The 18,556-nt window shown below is 39.5% G+C and overlaps 1 protein-coding gene across 6 annotated transcripts in view; it reads left to right on the top strand.

Annotated features, from left to right (window-relative positions):
• Nucleotides 1-18,556, top strand: part of ENOX1 (ecto-NOX disulfide-thiol exchanger 1) — a 596,201-nt gene that overhangs the window by 496,636 nt on the left and 81,009 nt on the right. For all 6 annotated transcript variants that reach the window (XM_066236813.1, XM_066236817.1, XM_066236816.1 and 3 more), the window contains one exon: nucleotides 290-474. In XM_066236813.1, the coding sequence (XP_066092910.1) occupies nucleotides 290-474 (185 nt within the window). The remainder of the gene's footprint in view (nucleotides 1-289; nucleotides 475-18,556) is intronic.

Below are 18,556 nucleotides of genomic sequence, written 5' to 3'. Positions count from 1 at the left end.
GAGCATACAGACTGATATTCTGGGGGGTGCCTTGGATAAGGGGGAGATCAAGAGACAAAGATTTGGAAGAAATTAAACCTGTGCTTGCAAAAAAAATTTTCATATGTAAGATAAGTCAAATAGATGAAAATTGCAAAAGAAAGGATGTTCATGCACTGCAGAGAGCCCTGGGGTAGGTGTTTCAGCTTTCCTTCTGAGCTGGTCGGAAAGGTTCAGAATTTGAGAAGTGAAGGCCCCCTCCATCTGAGCAGGAAGGTGACTCACCTGAACTCACGCTGTTTGTCCCCAGCCCTGGCTGCTCAGGCCTACGCTCTCAAAGAGGAGAACGACAGTCTCCGCTGGCAGCTGGATGCCTACAGGAATGAAGTGGAGCTGCTGAAACAGGAGAAAGAGCAGCTGTTCCGAACAGAAGAAAACCTCACCAAGGACCAGCAGCTCCAGTTCCTGCAGCAGACCATGCAAGGCATGCAGCAGGTACCGGGGGCAGGGGCTTTGCTTGTTTATTTGTTTATTGTGTTTTTTTGAAAAGGATGTGTGAACTAAGTGGACGTGAAAGCTGTTTGCAGGACAGGTGGCAGAGAAGTGACAAGGGAATAGCCAAGCGGCTAGGACAGGAAAGTGCTGATGACCGTGGGAGGGTAGAACCTGGAGGGAAACCAAGCTAAAGAAGTAACTGTTGGAGAAACGCACCCTCGAGGTAGGAAATTTAGGAAGAAAGTCTGGGCTTGCATATGAAGTTTAAGTCTCACAGCAAGCGGTCAGGAAATCCCAACTGGGATGGACACACACATACAATAAAAACGGAGTGGTTTGTAATCTTAAAATTTTTGAGGAAAAGCATGTTGACTGATTTTTCCAAATCATGGGAGCTTGTTTATTCTCAAGATCAATGAAAACATAGCCACATTGTTTCCACTTCCTCTGTATTACACTTAGTATTTAGGCAGGTTCCATGCATGGGGCACTGCATGTTTAAGAAATGTTTGTTGCTGGGATGGTTGAAGCTCTAGAATTGGGTGGAACAGGCAACTTTAGAAATAAGTCAGTATCTTTGCTTTTGTTAATGAATGCCAGATGTCAGCCTGGCACACTCAAGTTAAAGATGTATATTTCCAGCAATTACTGGAAGGAGACTGACCCTGCGGGCTTGTAAGAGAAAGACGAAAAATGCACTGGGAAAGGAGGGGTTGAAGGGAGTGGAACCCTGAACCCTGGCTGTGGGGAAACCAAACCAAAGATTTGTAGCCGGATTTATGTCTGAAAACGTCAATTGAGGTCCAGTACACTTAGGGTGTTTGGACCTTTGAGCTATGATAGAATAGTCTAGCATAAATTATCATACATAAGTATTTTTTTATACTTATGAATATATAAGTCTAACTACCCTTTCCTGGCAAAATAAAAATAATAATAGAGTGTTTTTATTTAAACAAGGGAAATATAATTAGGACAATGAGAGATTAAATACATATTTTCTAAAATCTTCCATCCATTCATGACTGTTGTCTAAGACCAGGAGCATGACTTGCCCATAAAACTGCCCCAGTGACCTGACCGGACGTCACCACCACAGAAACATTCACGAGGCGGGAGAGAAATAATTGAGAAAAAGGGATTGAAAAAGAAGTGAGGATTGGGATATAAATGAGTTAGTGACCAAGTCATAGAAAATTATGTCTTAAATGTCTCTCGCCATTTTAAAGCCATTTTTGAATCTTGGCTTTGAGTCCTGACCGCTTGATGTTCACAGTGTGTGTAAGACAAATCAGTGAGATTCAGAGGTAAGAGCCCGCCAGGAAAATGTCATTTTGGTTGTTGCTCAGGTCCCTGCGCTTGGCAATCAGTGTAACAGCTGCTGTGCGAGGCTCCCAGGGTTGTCCAGATGCCCAGCACTGGGTATGTGTAGGCACCCCTGCCAGAAGCACAGGCTGCCAATTTCCCCAAAGACCACGATGCGGGACTGAGCCCACAAACTACTATGTCATGCCTCCCACAGCCGGCCCTCTTTTCTTCCAAGAAAAATGACCCTGGTTGCTTTAAAAGTTAATAAAAACCTTTAAGGTGGTTGAAGACTCAAATCTAAGGAAAGTCAGAGGAGACAGGGTGAGCTCATCGTCAGGGAAAAGAATGTTGGGGGTGGCAGTGCCGGGCACTGGGAGCCGAGGAGCAGTGTTACCAACTGCCACCGTCCTGTAGCCCCTCAAAAGAGGTATTCGGTTGCTGCAGCTTCTCATACATTTGCAGAACCTTCTTATCAGTGGCACATTTATTTGGTATAGTTTTTCTTTGTTTGTTTAGAGTGTTTGTTTTGGTTTTGGTTTGGTTTGGTTTAAATAGCAGAAAATTGCTGTCTCAGAGTCTTGTAACTAGAAGTACAAGGCACAGATGTTGTCAGGGTTGGGTCCCCTGAGGCCTGTAGAAAGAATGAGTTCCACACATCACCTTGCTTTCTGCCTTCCTCCCATATTCTTCTCCCTGCATGTGTGGCTGTGTCCAAACTTTCACTTTTTACAAGGACACAGTATCACTTTTTATAATGACATCTCTAATGACTTTTCAAGTAAGGTCACATTCTGAGGTATGGGGGTTAGAACTTCACCATATAAATGTGGGCGGCGGGGGGGGGGAGTGAGGGGGAGACAATTCAATCAGTAACAGACACGTGCTAGATAAGGCATGTTTGTTGAATAGACTGAGGAAAGAGTGGACAGAGGCCCAGAAACCAGAACTAGCATGGTGCTTATGGAGAGCTCTGGGTCACGTGGGATTATTGGGCCATAAACAGCAGGGCGGGGAGTGGTGAGAGCTGACACCCCAGAGGTAGGTAGGTATGTGTAGCACCTCCTTAGCCCTGGGAAGCACTAACCCAGTGGCAGCAGTGGGCATGATTTTAATGTTTACTGGTTGGTAGGTGGATGCACGGCAAACTCTGGGGCAACCCAGCTTTAATATAGTTTTATACTAAACGTGCTTGTTAAGATTGATACTTCTACCTTAACATTACTTTGAATAAATTACCACAACTTGCTCATTTGAGCCCAGTTGCAAAGAGTTCTCCTTACTTTGAAACCTACCCTCACTCTGTCTGCTATCCACTTTTTGAATTAGAAAATCAAGGTCCCATGAGAGAGTCAACAGGTAGAGGAAGGGTTAACCCCTTACCCCCACATGTCATTGTCTTGGCAATCCATCTATGGGAAATAATTTCTGTAATAAACAAAAGAAAGTAAAAGAATCTTAACAACCTAAGAACTAGCATACGATTTTTAGAATTGCTTTCAAGTTTAGCCAAAAGTTTCTAACCTTTATTCTTTTGATCCCTTAAGGGTATGTTCACTGACATCACAGGGTTTCTCATATGTTGATGAAGAAAACATTATGGGCAAGCTTTCTAAAAATAAAAGCCCTTGAGTGACTTTGGTGGTTTTTCAGCCTATCCCTACATTGCATATGAGTTGTAATGTAATATTAGAGGTTTCAATAATAGCTTGTAGCCATGGTAACACAGTAGACTTACCCTGATCTTAAGATAGCAATGAAGTCAACCTGTCTTTGCCACAGAGATAGTGAGATTATTGGCTTTCATTTGTATCTTTAGGTAGACAATGAATTGTAATATATATTTTAAACTCTTATTTATCTCCAAATTACCATACTGAATTGCTGTCTTAGGTTTATGGAGGTAAAGGATACATACAATAAAAACTCTTTGACACATTTACACACTCATATACTTATGAGCCACCACTTCTACAGTCAGTATATAAAACAGTTCTATCATCACCAAAAACATTCCCTTATGCCCCTTTTTATTTAACCTCACTCCTGGCAACCACTGACTTGTTTTCTGCCCTCGTAGTTTTGCCGTTTCCAGAATGTCATATAAGTGGACTCGTACAGTATGTTAACATTATGAGTCTAACTTTTTTCACTTAGCATAATGAATTCAATATTAACCCATGTTGCTGTATCAGTTCATTCCTTTTTATGCTGAAGAGTGTCCCATGGTAAAGAAGAGCCATAATTTGTTTATCCAGTCATCAGTTAATGGACATTTGGGTGATTTCCTGTTTGGGACAAATATGAATAAATCTGCTATAAACATTTGCTTAAAAACTTTTTCTTTGAATGTAACTTTCCTTTTCACTTGGGTAAATACCTAGGAGGAACATTACTGAGTCATATGGAAACTGATTGTTTTCCAAAATGTCTGGACCATTCATTGTGCATTCCCATGGGACTGCATGAGCCTTCCAGCTGTTCTGTCTCCCAATCAGCCGGCACTTGGTGTGGTCAATTTGGTTTGTTTGTTTTGCCCTTTTTTTTTTTTTACAGGGACAGAGAGAGAGTCAGATAGAGGGATAGATAGGGACAGACAGACAGGAACGGAGAGAGATGAGAAGCATCAATTATCAGTTTTTTCGTTGCGACACCTAGTTGTTCATTGATTGCTTTCTCATATGTGCCATGACCGCAGGCCTTCAGCAGACCCAGTAACCCCCCACTTGAGCCAGTGACCTTGGGTCCATGCTAGTGAGCTTTTTGCTCAAGCCAGATGAGCCCGCGCTCAAGCTGGCAACCCCGGGATCTTGAATCTGGGTCCTTCTGCATCCCAGTCCGACGCTCTATCCACTGCACCACTGCCTGGTCAGGCTGCTTTGCCTTTTTTAGGCGTTATAGCAAGTGAACAGTATTGTCTCATTATGATTTTAATGATACCTAAATTTAAATAATTTTGTATTTTCATTTTTGAGTCTGGGTCAATGACATATTTTTAAATAACCAACTAAAAAATTAGAATTCTTTTTGAAGTTATATGTAAACCACATTGACAGGACTGATAAATACTCATATAATAACAGGATAACATTATAAGCTGCTGATCATAAAACTATGTGTGACAAATGATGATTGTCAGAAGTCTTTCTCATGAATACCTTAAGTTAATGCTTTTAAGTAATATTAACAAATGTCTGAAGACCTCCTGTTTTAGGCCAGTAAATCACTGACTCATGTAGAGCAGTGGTCCCCAACCTTTTTGGGCTACGGACCGGTTTAATGTCAGAAACTATTTTCACGGATCGGCCTTTAGGGTGGGATGGATAGATGTATCACGTGACCAAGACAAGCGTCAAGAGTGAATCTTAGATGGATATAACAGAGGGAATCTGGTCATTTTTAAAAAATAAAACATTGTTCAGACTTAAATATAAATAAAACTGAAATAATGTAAGTTATTTATTCTTTCTCTGCGGACCGGTACCAAATGGCCCACGGACCGGTACTGGTCTGCGGCCCGGGGTTTGGGGAATACTGCTGTAGAGCAGTGGCTTGACGTTAGTAAAGAGCAGGGCAAGTCAGCTGTCTTGACAACTTGCAGCAAGAAAAGATCAGAAAATTTGAGGAAAAGAAGATTATCATCAATGCTATTTTAGAAATTAAAATATAAAGTAACCCAAAAGTTTTACCAAATATGGGTCTTTGAGATACAATGAATAAACAAAATATGTTGAAGTTAGACCATCAGTGAATACACCTGACCACTTATGTTAAGCATCTCTTCTAAAATCTCCATTACACTGTTTTATTGCTTAGTCAATACTGAGAAATGATACACAGTTTGCACTCAGTGGCTCTCTGAAATTCATATGTGGTAAGATCTGATGTGTACATCTCAAAATCCGGATAGTTAGTACGGCAGCAGGAGTGATACTGAGGGTAATGAAGGTGACCGTGCTGATGAAGGTGATGTAAAAGTGGCTGTGGTGAGGATGGTGGTGTTGTGAACATTAGAAAATTTGGGGACAGACAGGTAAAATGAACATATCCAAGAAAATCTTAGAGAATTCATTTTATTTCTGAAAAAAAAAAGAAGAAGCTTGTTCCTTAAAAATTGTGAAAATCCTTGAAAGCCCCGTGGCCATGGGAGGTGGTGCCACAGAGATGTGGGCGCCATGTTGCCGGTTAGGGGCACCAACAGAAGTATGAGAATTTGCAACAGGAGTCCCTCTGCTTTCCTGATGCTGTTCACTTTAGTTTGGTTTTTATTATGTTCCTGACATGCCCATGGATCAGATAATGGACTAAGCTGGTGCTCTGTGCTGAGTATTCTTTTTCTCTTATTATCTATGTAAACTTAATCTTTTATCATTCTATTTAAGTTCCTATTTGATGATTGCATTATTTTATTTGCAGATGTTATTTTTGTCTTTTGATATATGATCTCTTTGTGCAATTTTATCCTTATTTTTTTAATTTTTTTTAAAATTAACTTTAACAAGTGACATTGATCAATAAGAGTACATAGGTTTCAGGTAAACATTTCTATAGCATTTGAACCGTTGATTATGTTGTATACCCATCACTCAAAGTCAAATAATTTCTTGTCATCTTATATTTGTCCCTCTTTACACCCTTCCCCCACTCCTTTCCCCTCCCCCATTCACTCAAGTCCCTTCCCCCTCCCCACCTTCCCTTTCCCCTGGTAACCACTTCACTTTTATCTCAGTTTTATATCTCACCTATGTGTGAAATCATACAGTTCTTAGCTTTTTCTGATTTATTTGTTTCATACATTATAATATTCTCAAGGTCCATCCATGTTGTCGTAAATATTACTATATCATCATTTCTTATGGCTGAGTAGTATTCTGTTGTATATATGTACCACTTTTTCTTTATCCAGTCCTCTATCAAGGGACACTTGAGTTATTTCTATATCTTGGCCACTGTGTATAATGCTGCGATGAACATGAGGGTGCATATATCTTTAAGTACCAATATTTTGAGTTTTCAGGGTAGATACCCAGTAGAGGGATTGCTGGGTCATATGGTAATTCTATTCTTAATTTTTAGAGGAACCACCATATTTTTTTCCATAATGGTTGTACTAATTTGCATTCCCATCAGCAGTGAATGAGGGTTCCTTTTTCTTCACAGCCTCTCCAACACTTGATATTACCTATCTTGTTGATAATAGCCAATTTAACAAATGGGAGGTGGTATCTCATTGTAGTTTTGATGTGTATTTCTCGAATAGCTAGTGAAGATGAGCATCTTTTCACATACCTGTTTTCCATTTGTATGTCTTTTTTGAAAAAGTTTCTGTTCAGGTCTTGTCCCCATTTTTTAATTGGATTGTTTGCTTGTTTGTTGCTGAGCTTTAGAGTTCTTTATATATTTTGGATACTACTAACCCCTCATTGGAGATGTTGTTTGCAAATATTATCATCCATTTAGTTGGCTGCCCATTTGTTTTGTTATCAGTTTCTTTTGCTGTGCAGAAGCTTTTTAGTTTGATGTAGTCCCATTCATTTATTTTTGCCTTTACTTCCCTTGCCTTTGGAGTCAAATTCATAAATTGTTCTGTATGACCAAGGCCCATGAACTTAGTGCCTATGTTTTTTTCTATGTAATTTATAGTTTCAGGTCTTATATTTAGGTCTTAGATCCATTTTGAATTAATTTCTATGCAGGGAGCCAAACTGTAGTCAAGTTTCATTCTATTACCTGTGGCTTTCCAATTTTCCCAGCACCATTTATTGAAGAGGCTTTCTTTTCTCCAGTGTGTGTTTTTGGCTCCTTTGTTGAAGATGAGTTGTCCATATATATGTGGTTTTATTTCTGGGCTCTTGATTCTGTTCCATTGGTCTGTATGTCTGTTTTTCTACCAACACCATGCTGTTTTGATTATTGTGGCTCTGTAGTATAATTTGAAATCAGGTAGTGTGACACCTCCGGCTCCATTCTCTTTTCTCAGGATTGCTTTGACAGTTCAAGGTTTTTTATGGTTTCATACACACCTGGTAATTTTTTGTTCTATTTCTTTAATGACATTGGGATTTTGATGGAGATTGTATTAAATTTGCATATTACTTTGGGTAATATGGACATTTTGACTATGTTGATTCTTTCAATCCATGAACATGGAATATTATTCCATTTCATTGTGTCTTTTTCAATTTCTTTCAATAATGTTTTATAGTTTTCAGTATATAGGTCCTTCACATCCTTTGTTAAGTTTATTTCTAAATACTTTATTTTTTGTTGTTGTTGTTGCAGTTGTAAAATAAACTGTTTTTTTTTTAGTTCATTTTCCAAAGTTTCATTGTTCGCATATAGAAAAACAGTAGACTTTTGTATATTGATTTTGTTTTCTGTGACTTTATTGTACTGGTTTATTGTTTCTAATAGTTTTTTTTTTTTTTTGGTGAAGTCTTTGGGGTTTTCTATATACAGGATCATGTCATTTGTAAAAAGTGATACCTTTACTTCTTCTTTCTTGATATGAATGCCTTTTTTTTTCTCTTGCGTGATAGCTCTGGCTAAAACTTCGAGAACTGTGTGGAATAAGAGTGGTGAGAGTGGGCAGCCTCATCTTGTTCCTGATTTTAGAGGAAAAGCCTTCAGTTTTTAATACCATTTAGTATGATATTAGCTGATGGTTTGTCCTATATGGCCTTTATTATGTTGATGTATAAGGTCTACCGGAAAGTTCTGTCCGTTTTTGGAATAAAACAAAATACAAATTTTTCTTACTGTCAATAAACTTTAATAAATAATATAATTGCCATTATTATTATTAATGATTTCTTGCCAGTGTGAGGGCAATTTGTATATCCCATTTTTAAAAAATGTTTTATCTTTTGATATGAAAAATTGAACCAGTGCTTGTTTGATATCTTCTTCATTTTTGAATTTTTTGCCCTTCAAAAAATTTTGTGAGGACAAAAACAAGTAATAGTCGGAGGGTGCTATGTCTGGGAATATGGTGGATGCGACAAACATGCTTCTGTAGCATTTCTTTCTTGTTGAAATTCGTAAAAATTACAGTGGCGTAAATGAACTTTATCCGTAGCCATGGGTACACTATCACTTCACACATAAGACTAACGTGAATCAACTTTGTTTTAGTTAATTTGCTACATCAGTATGTATACATTAAGTGATAAAAATAGAGAGGAACACATGCGCCAAATAAACGTGCTTATGTGTCGAAACTTGTTGTGATAGAAACAGACAGAACTTTCCAGTAGACCTTATACTTTCCTTCCATTCTGATTTTATTGAGTATTTTAAACATAAAGGAATGTTGTATCTTATTGAATGCCTTTTCTGCATTTATTGATAGGATCATATAGTTTTTTTTCTTTGTTTTGTTGATGTGGTGTATTATGTTGATTGATTTCCATATGTTGAACCATCCTTGTGCTCCTAGAATGCATCCCACTTGATTGTGATGGATTATTTTTTTAATGTGTTGTTGTATTCGATTTGCTAGTATTTTGTTTAGTTTTGCATCTGTATTCATTAGATATTGGTCTGTACTTTTCTTTTTTGTGTTGTCCTTGCCAGGTTTGGTATGAAGGTTATGTTGGCCTCATAAAATGTTTTGGGAGTATTGCTTCTTCTTCTATTTTTTGGAAGACTTTGAGAAGGATAGGAACCAAACCTTCTTTTTGAGTGTTTGGTAGAATTCACCAGTGTAACTATCTGGTCCTGGACTTCTGTTTTCAGGGACGTTTGTAATAGTAGTTTCTATTTCTTCCCAGCTTATAGGTTTATTTAGGTTTTCCACTTCTTTGTGACTCAGTCTAGGAAGAATATATAGTTCTAGAAATTTATCCACTTCCTCTAGGTTGTTGAATTTGGTGGCATATAATCTTTCATAATATTCTATTATGATCTTTTGTATATCTATGATGTCTATGGTAATTTCTCCTCTTTCATTTTGGGTTTTGTTTATATAAATCCTTCCTCTTTTTTACTTAGTCTAGCCAGTGGCTTGTTGATTTCATTGATCTTTTGAAAGAACCAGCTCTTCTTATTAATTTTTTCTATAGATTTTTGTTCTCTATTTCATGTAGTTCTGCTCTAATTTTTACTATTTCCTTTCTTCTTCTGTCTTTAGGTTCCCTTTGTTCTTCTTTTTCTAGTTCCTTAAGATGTGATGTTGGGTTGTTTACTTGGGATCTCTATTGTTTCTTAATATAAGCCCGTAATGATATAAACTTCCTGCTTATTATTGCATTACTACTTTCGCTGCATCCCAGGATTTTGATATGTCATGTGGTCATTTTCATTTGTCTGTATATCTTTTGATCTCTGCTTTAATTTTTTCTTTGACTCAGTAATTTTTTTAGAAGATTGCTGTTAAATTTCCATACTTTGTGGGTTTCTTTACTTGTTTACAGTTGAATTCTAATTTCAATGCCTTGTGATCAGAAAATATGCTTGGTATAATTTCAATCTTCCTGAATTTGTTGATGTTAGTTTTGTGGCCCAACATATAGTCTATCTTTGAGACTATATGTACCATGCACACTGGAGAAGAAGGTATAATCTGACGTTTTGGGATGAAATGTCCTATAAATGTCTATTATGTCCGTTTGGTCCAGAGTGGTGTTTAAGGCCAATATTTTTTTATTGATTTTTCTGTTTGGATGATCTATCTTAAGCTGTCAATGGTGTGTTGAAATCTCCCAAGTATGATCGTGTTTATGTTTGCTTCTATTTTTAGGACAGTTAGTAGATGTCTTATATATTTTGGTGCTCCCTGGTTTGGTGCATATTTGTTAAGAAGTGCTATATCTTCTTGATACAATGTCCCCTTTATTATTATGAAATATCCATCTTTATTTCTGGTTACCTTTGTTGTCTTGAAATCAGCATTGTCAGATATGACTATGGCTACACCTGCTTTTCTTTGGATATTATTTGCTTGGAGAATCGTTTTCCAACCTTTCACTTTGAATCTACTTTTGTCTTTGCAACTTAGACGTGTCTCTTGAAAGCAGCATATGGTTGGGTTTTGCTTTTTGATCCAATCTGCTACTCTGTGCCTCTTTACTGGTGAGTTCACTACATTTACATTTAGGGTAATTATTGACACTTGAGAATTTCCTACAGCCATTTTATGGGTTTTTTTATTTCTGGTAGCTGTGTGTCTTGTTTGGTTCTTCTCTTTTTTGTTTCTGTTTTGGTGGTATTCCATACATCTTTCCTCTGTTTCTTTTTTTTAAATTTTTTTATTTTTCTGAAGTGAGAAGTGGAGATACAGCGAGACAGGCTCCCACATGCCTTCGACCAGGATCCACCCAGTATGCGAACTAGGGGGCAATGCTCTGCCCATCTGGGCCATTGCTCTGTTACAACTGGAGCCATTCTAGCACTTGAGGCAGAGGCCATGGAGCCATCCTCAGCACCCAGGCCAACTTTGCTCCAGTGGAGCCTTGGCTGTGGGAGGGGAAGAGACAGAGAGAAAGGAGAGGGGGAATGGTGGAGAAGCAGATAGGCACCTCTCCTGTGTGCCCTGGCCATGAATCAAACCCGGGACTTTCACATGCCAGGCAGATGCTTTACCGCTGAGCCAACTGACCAGGGCCTATTTCTTCTTTTTTAAGTTGTGTGTTTCAGTAGTGGTTTTTTCATGGGTGGTTATCATTACGTTAAGAAAGAAATGGCATATGTACAAGAGTCCTTTGTCATATGAGTGCTTCTGCACTCCATCCTCCTTTGCTACTGCAGATCTTTATCCTCTCCCCTTTTATGTTATTGTCACAATTATCTTTGTTTTTATTGTGACTTTGTTGGAGCTTTTACTTATAGTTTTGATTTGTTTTGTTCTTTGTGTCTAGTTGAATAATCCTCCTTGAGTATTTCCTGCAGTGGAGGTTTTCTGGTGGTAAATTTCCTCAACTTCTAAATGTCTGGAAAAGTTTTTATTTTTCCTTCATATTTGAAGGACAACTTTGATTTTTATAGTATCCTTGGTTAGTAATTCTTCCCTTTCAGTACTTTGATTGTTTGGGTCCACTCTCTTCTAGCTTGTAGAGCTTCTGCTGAGATGTCTGATAACATAATGGGCTTTCCTTTATATATTATGATCTTTTCAATAACTTTCTTGAGGATTCTTTTTTTGTCATTGAGTTTTGACAATTTTATTACGGTGTTCCTTGGATTAGGTCTGTTTGGGGTGCAGTATCTCAGCATTCTGCTTTTTGAATTTGAGACTCTTAACTCTTTCCATAGGTTTGGGAAATTCTTATCAGTTATTTGTTTGAGTAGGCTCTCCATTTCCTTCTCCCTCTCTTCTTCATCTGATATACCCATTATTCTTATATTGCTCTTTCTTATGGAGTCAGACAATTCTTGTAGAGCTCTCTCCGAGTTTTTTTTTTTTTAACTCATGACTCTGTCTCCTCTTCTCTCTGTAGCTTTTCTAGTTGCCTGTCTTTGATGTCACTGATTCTTTTGTCTATATGGCTTGTTCTGTTAGCTAAACTGGCTACCTCAGTCATCAGTTCACATACTGAGTTCTTCATCTCTGTTTTTAAAGTTTCAATCTCCTTGGTGAGGTATTTGTTTTGTTCATTAATTTGTTTTCTGAGCTCATTAGATTGCTTGTTGGTGTCTTCTTGCATCTTGTTGAGTATTTTTAGAACTTCAATATTTGAATTTTCTATCATTTAACTCTAAGGCTTCCATGTGATTGAGATTTTTTTTTTTCCTGGAGATGATTCATTTTCTTTCTGAAATACATCTCTGTCTTGTGTAGACATGGTATTCAATTTCTTCTTCCTTGATAGCATTTTAGAGCGGTATTATTAAGAACCCTAACAAAATAACAACTAGGAAAATTGAAAAAAATTTTAAAAACACATTAAAAATATATAAAAATTTTAAAAATCATGACAAGTAAAGAAGAAAAACCACAGGATAAAAGATCAAAAGCAAAGAAAAAAAATCAAAAACAAAACATCCACAAAAAATAAGAATAAAAATGTAAAAATAAAATGAAATTCAAAAATGAAAACAAGAAAAAATAATAAGAAGGACAAAAGAGAGAAAAAAGAGAAAAAATAAATTTCAGTTTTGAGAGCTTTCTTTCAGTTGGTATCATGTATTAATACTTTTAGCTCTGTAAAGTTCCTAGGCTATCAGCTGAGATGTTGCTGTGGCAACATTGCTGTCACAATGATGTAGGTGGGGTCACATTCGTGTTGGTGGGTGGGATGTGTTGTGAGGGCTTTATGGCTCTAGCAATGGTGATCTCAGGGTTCTAGGTGCTCCCTCCCACATCTCAGCAGACCTGGGGATTCGATGTGAAGCACCTCTGTTCTTCGGGGAGAGAGTGACTCTGGAGAGCTAGCCATACAGTAGCTCTGCTACTTACTGTCTGTACCACGAGGTGAGGGAGGTGGGATCTGGAAGGCTGGGGCCACATTTGATTTTTCTCTGTCTGGGTCAAGTGCAAGGTGCAGGCAAACCATGGGAACAATGACTGTGACCCTGCATTCTGGCCACTCTGGTTTATTTCCCCCTCTGCTACTCTGTCTCAATGCTCCTCCCAGCAGAAGGAGATCCAGTCACTCCAAGTTTCCTTCTCCATACCCCACAGACAAAATCCAAAGAGCCCAAACTTCACTGCTCCTCTTAGTTCAGCAGAGAAACACTAAAAAAACAAACAGTCACTCCAGGTTTGTCTCCTCTCCTCTTTAAAGCCCACCATGATTGTGTTTTATCTTCTGCCCCCCTCTTCACCCCATCCCACCTTTAGTCCATTCTGTGCACAAATCTTTCATGCACACCTGCAGGTCCAGCTGGGGTCTCTTCGTTGTGTTATAGTTGTTTAATTTGTTGAAATTTCAAAGGGAGAGATCGTGAGTATCTCTCATGCTGCTATTACTCTGATGCCGCTTATCCTTATTTCTTGATTGTATTATTTCTCAAACCTTTTTTAGAATACGAATTAGAATTAAAATTTTTTTTCCCTGAATCATGTCTATGCATTCCAGGATTGGTTATTGGGCTTTGTATCTCAGGCTGACTCTCTCCTACTAAAGCTCTCTTCTCACAGAAGGGGTGCTTGGTCACCTGTCTGTGTTTGTGGGTGAAAGGCTCGCTTTACTTTCTGAGGGGGCTGTGTAGGTTCCCTCCCTGTGAGTCTGTGAGTCCAGGTCTCCCTGCTCATGTGGAGTCTTCCTCCCATTGTGACAACCAGCTGGCAGATACCATTTTCAGGAGAGTTGGAGATCCCACAGAGGCCACATTCTGTCCACTAAGAACTCTCTTCCCATTCTCTTTGCTTTTTAAAGTTTATTCATTGATGGACATTTTAATTGAGTCTCTAGAGGAAGGAAAAGCAAAAAAGCAAACACTCTTGGACTACGTCTAACATCTTGAACATAAACTCATTTCGGGGCTTTTAACTTGAATGCAGTCTCTAAATGAGTCAGTCCTTGGTCAGCCTGTGGCCCAGTAAGGAGCAGGGGAGGGGGATTAGGGATTGTTCTGCTGTGCAGGAGCACACAGGAGAAGGAAGAGCAGCGAGCACTCTCCTACATGCACTGGGTGACATAGGGACTCCAGGCAGCATATTTGGGAATAAAGACAGCTGCTTCAGGATGAGGAGGAAGTACACTAATTAGACAGGTTGAAGAGAGGATGAAAGGAAGACAAATAGTCCAGAAAAGGTGCCATGGTTAACTGATTTTCATTCTGTTTTGGTGTTTTGACCTAGAAGGAAAGAGTCAGGAAATAGAGAAAACAGATGGTATGGAGGCGGACAAGCCTAAGCTCAGGTGGACATGCAAAGAGAGGAGGAACAGGAGGGAGGGGATGCCACATGGAAAGAAGGGAAGAGCGGGGGACGGCAGTCCTCCTCTAGAGTTATATATATATAACTCTCTATATATATATTTATTTATTTATATATATATTATATTTATTTATAAATATATATATTACTTATTTATTTATTTTTAGTGAGAGACTGTGGGGGACAGATAGGGACAGACAGACAGGAACAAAGAGAGATAAGAAGCATCAAGTCATAGTTTCAGTACCTTAGTCATTCATTGATTGCTTTCTCATAATTGCCTTGACTGGGACAGGGGGCTCCAGCCAAGCCTTTGACCCCTTGCTCAAGCCAGTGACCTTGGGCTCAAGCCAGTGACCTTGGGCTTCAAGTCAGTGACCTTTGGGCTCAAACCAGCAACAGTGGGGTCATGTCTACTATCCCATGCTCAAGCTGGGGACCCACGCTCAAGCTGGAGACCCACACTCAAGCTGCAGAGACTTCGAGGTTTCGAACCTGGGTCCTCAGCATCCCAGGCCAGTGCTTAATCCACTGCATCACTGTCGGGTCAGGCTAGAGTTTTCTTTTTTAGAAAAAAAGAAAACAACAAATATAGAACTAGAAGAAGAGAAAAATGATATTCCACTAAAAGAAAAAATATTCAACATTTTTATGATGATAAATTATATTTTAAGAGCTTTTGTGAAATATTTAGATAAATGAACTAGATATAGAATGTGGAAAACTAAAGATTGATTAGTTGGGAATTTAAGTGGCAATATATTATGAGGATCTTCCTTCTAAATAGGATTCTTCCCTCAGGAACCTCAAGTTTAGTTGGAAGAAACTAGCACATACATAATCTAATTATATACTCATTCAGGAAGAAGCATGTAACAATATTATCATAATATCTTTCCTATATGAAAACATTATAGATACATCAGTGCAGAAAATAATTCAGTGTCTCTGGACGTGGCAAGACAATCACGTTATTACGGTGTTGGAAAAGGGGCTTTCTTTTAGCCTTTCGTGTACAAGTAAGAAACCATTTTAGTTTTTAGAAGTTAAAAAAATATATGTGTGTGTAAGTGTATCCTCACACACATACAAAAAATCTGGAATATTTACAAGCTGTGACTGCAGAGACATAACCAATGTTTATGGTTCTATATCAATGACCCAAATGAAGTTTTTTTCTTTTTAAAGAAAAATAACTCATATGACATTTCCCACATTCATATGAGAAGGTTTTTTTTATATTTTAGGAGAATCAGAAAAATCATAAAACATGTACATCTCTCAGATGGTGTGGCTGAACAAGTTTCAGGGCTGGACATTCCAAGTAGCTGCCAGGTCTTCTTTCCCTTTTACTGAACTATCTTAGAGTTTGTTGTTTCATTTTCTGCCCGATCTTCCGCCAAGTACCTTGGGATGGTGCCTTACACCATCCCACCATAGCAGCACACAGGATGGTGAGGATCGTCCTCATTTATAATTCAGAGGCACCGTCCATTAGGTGCCTAAAAGGCATTTGTAGAGTCCCCGGCAGCATGTGCACTTTCTAACATCTGCAGATTGCATTCTCTGGCACACCGAGAGAAAGTATGCATCCTACTTCAGTGTGGCTATTGAAGGCATGGTTGGTACATTTGGAACCAGAAATAGAAACCAATTCTTTGATTCTGGGCCCAGGGATTTCCATTACAAAGCCCTTCCAGTTGGAGATGATCACACCTGACATCTGCTAAAGGGTTGGAGAGTTTAAAGCATGTTCCCATTTGATTCTGGCCAAGATACAAAGACTAGATGTGGAGATCAGTTTTTTAGCAGTGTCAAACAAGAATGGGCCACTGGGCATCTTGCTGTTTTCATGGAACAGAAGCCACAGGATGAGGAAGGAGATGAGCTGCCTTCAGGCCGCCCAAAGGGCGCCAAGCTTTTGCCCAAGAAAATGAAAGCAGCTGAAGGAAAGGCGTCTGGCCCCAGCTTGGCTGTGTTCTGTGCCGCTCTGCGGGTCAGCCTGGCCGACCCTGCGGCCTCCGCCTAGAGAGCAGGCCCCTCCAGCCTCAGGTAAAACCTGCGGCAGTAAAAAGAGGTTATGCCTGGGAACAGACTTTGAAAAGCTGTTGTTCTACAAATGCCAGTTGTGATTGCCACATTCCAGGTGAAAGTGTGAAGAGGCATGGAGGTTTCAGAGAAGCCTCTGGATTTGCAGAGAAAGTCTGGCCAAATCCAGGGCTGAGTTTCCTGAGACTGGGGTGGCCAGCGCTGGCGCTTCTATGACCCTGACGGCAGGGGTGTGGGGCGCTTTCCATGGTTAACTCCCAAGAGCACCTTCCTGTCATTTCACATGATGCTCCCAGCTCGAATGTGTGTTTATCCTGGTTTCTCAGGTAAGAAATCAAGACCTAGAGATGTCAAGTGACTTGCCCAGGGCACAGTGTGTACCTGGCAGAGTCAGAATTCCAACCCCAGGTGTTCTCTCTATTACCTGGGTAATTCCCTGCAGTAAGTATGATGCTTTGGGCATGATGCTTCAGGGTCGCTCCTTCCTGCGTTCCTGTGTTGCTAGAAATATGATTGGTGAAAACACATTGCCTGTTTCCTGCTTCTGCCTCACAGCCCCTAACTTGGTCTTTACATCAGTGGAGTGAGAACTAGCAAAAAAGAAAATAAAGTATGGACATATGGCTTTCATTTGTTAAATTTGGATCGTGGCAATAAAATGCTTCACTTTGGGGAAGGAAAAGAGAAGCCCTAATAAAATTTAACTATGGGAGTCTTCATCTCATCATTTGTTATTCTGCTCTGCCATTGATTAATTTGATTATCAAATGCATCCTCATTAGTAATTGTCCCTTCTAAAAATAATGAGGCTAGCAGACAAATCGATGTAGGAGCCAGGGTAAGAAATAATGGCATTGCTCTGCATGCTGTTAAAGGCTTTGGGCTTCTGCCTTTTGCTGTGTGTCCCTAAGTCTGCAGTGGGAAGCACAGCATCTCCTGTGGACTTGCAGCCATACCCAGGACAAAGGACCCCTGCTTTCCCAACGCCATCAGCCACTATTGTTGGATGACCTTTGCATGACCCTTCTCTCCACCACCCCTTTTGGAAATTGCCTATTGACTTGTTGGCCATATCACCCCAAGAGTGCCAGATTTATAGTGAAATGGATCTTTTCTTAAATGCTATCAATCAAAACAGGCTTTCTGCTGCCGACACATCCTGGCCTTTTACTCTGTTTAGCCATTGTTGTCTCCCCCTCCAGCCACAGAGACCAGAATGAATTCTTGTGGCCCTGCCTTGACTCCACTCTGTACAGTTGGCCAGTGCGGAGCAGCAGCCTTGTGCATGCTGGGCCTCAGCCTGCACACTGCTGCTGAAACCGAGCAGGTGTCACGCTCGCAGCCAGACTGATGTAATTACCCGTCTCTCTGACTGGGCTGCAGTTGGGAGGGAATTGTGCTCCAGGGCTTTCTGCATGCAGCTGGTTCGCAGAGGAAACATGAGGATTAGAAAGACCAGCCAATTTTCTTCTCATCAGAAGTGAAGGCTTTGAAGAGAAAGCAGGGCGAAATGTGGTGAGGGAGAAGGAATACAACGTGGAAACAATCTGAAAGGAAAGCGAGGCAGAGGGAGAAGAAAACGTCTTTATCTGAGTCAGAGAATAAACAGAAAGGAGAGAAATGTAGGTGGGAGGTGCCGTTTTTCTGAGATCTAGGTTGTCGTTTTAATTTTTGTTCTATTTTCCTTTTTATAAAACAATATCTAGTCAATGTGGAAAACTTGGAAACATAAAAAAGCATATAAAAGGAAACAAATCATTCCTATGTCACTACCCAGATAAAACCATTATTGACATTTACATGTGTCCCTCAGTCTTTATCTCTGTGCTCACATAAACATACAGGGGTGATCATTTTAAAATGTTGACCAATGGGATAGCCAAACTTAGTCAGTTAAAGTTTCTGGAA

The sequence above is a fragment of the Saccopteryx bilineata genome, chromosome 6 (assembly GCF_036850765.1).
Source record: "Saccopteryx bilineata isolate mSacBil1 chromosome 6, mSacBil1_pri_phased_curated, whole genome shotgun sequence".
Taxonomy (NCBI): domain Eukaryota; kingdom Metazoa; phylum Chordata; class Mammalia; order Chiroptera; family Emballonuridae; genus Saccopteryx; species Saccopteryx bilineata.
The sequence above is the reverse complement of the archived record's forward strand: the minus strand, read 5'-3'. Positions and strand labels throughout refer to the sequence as shown.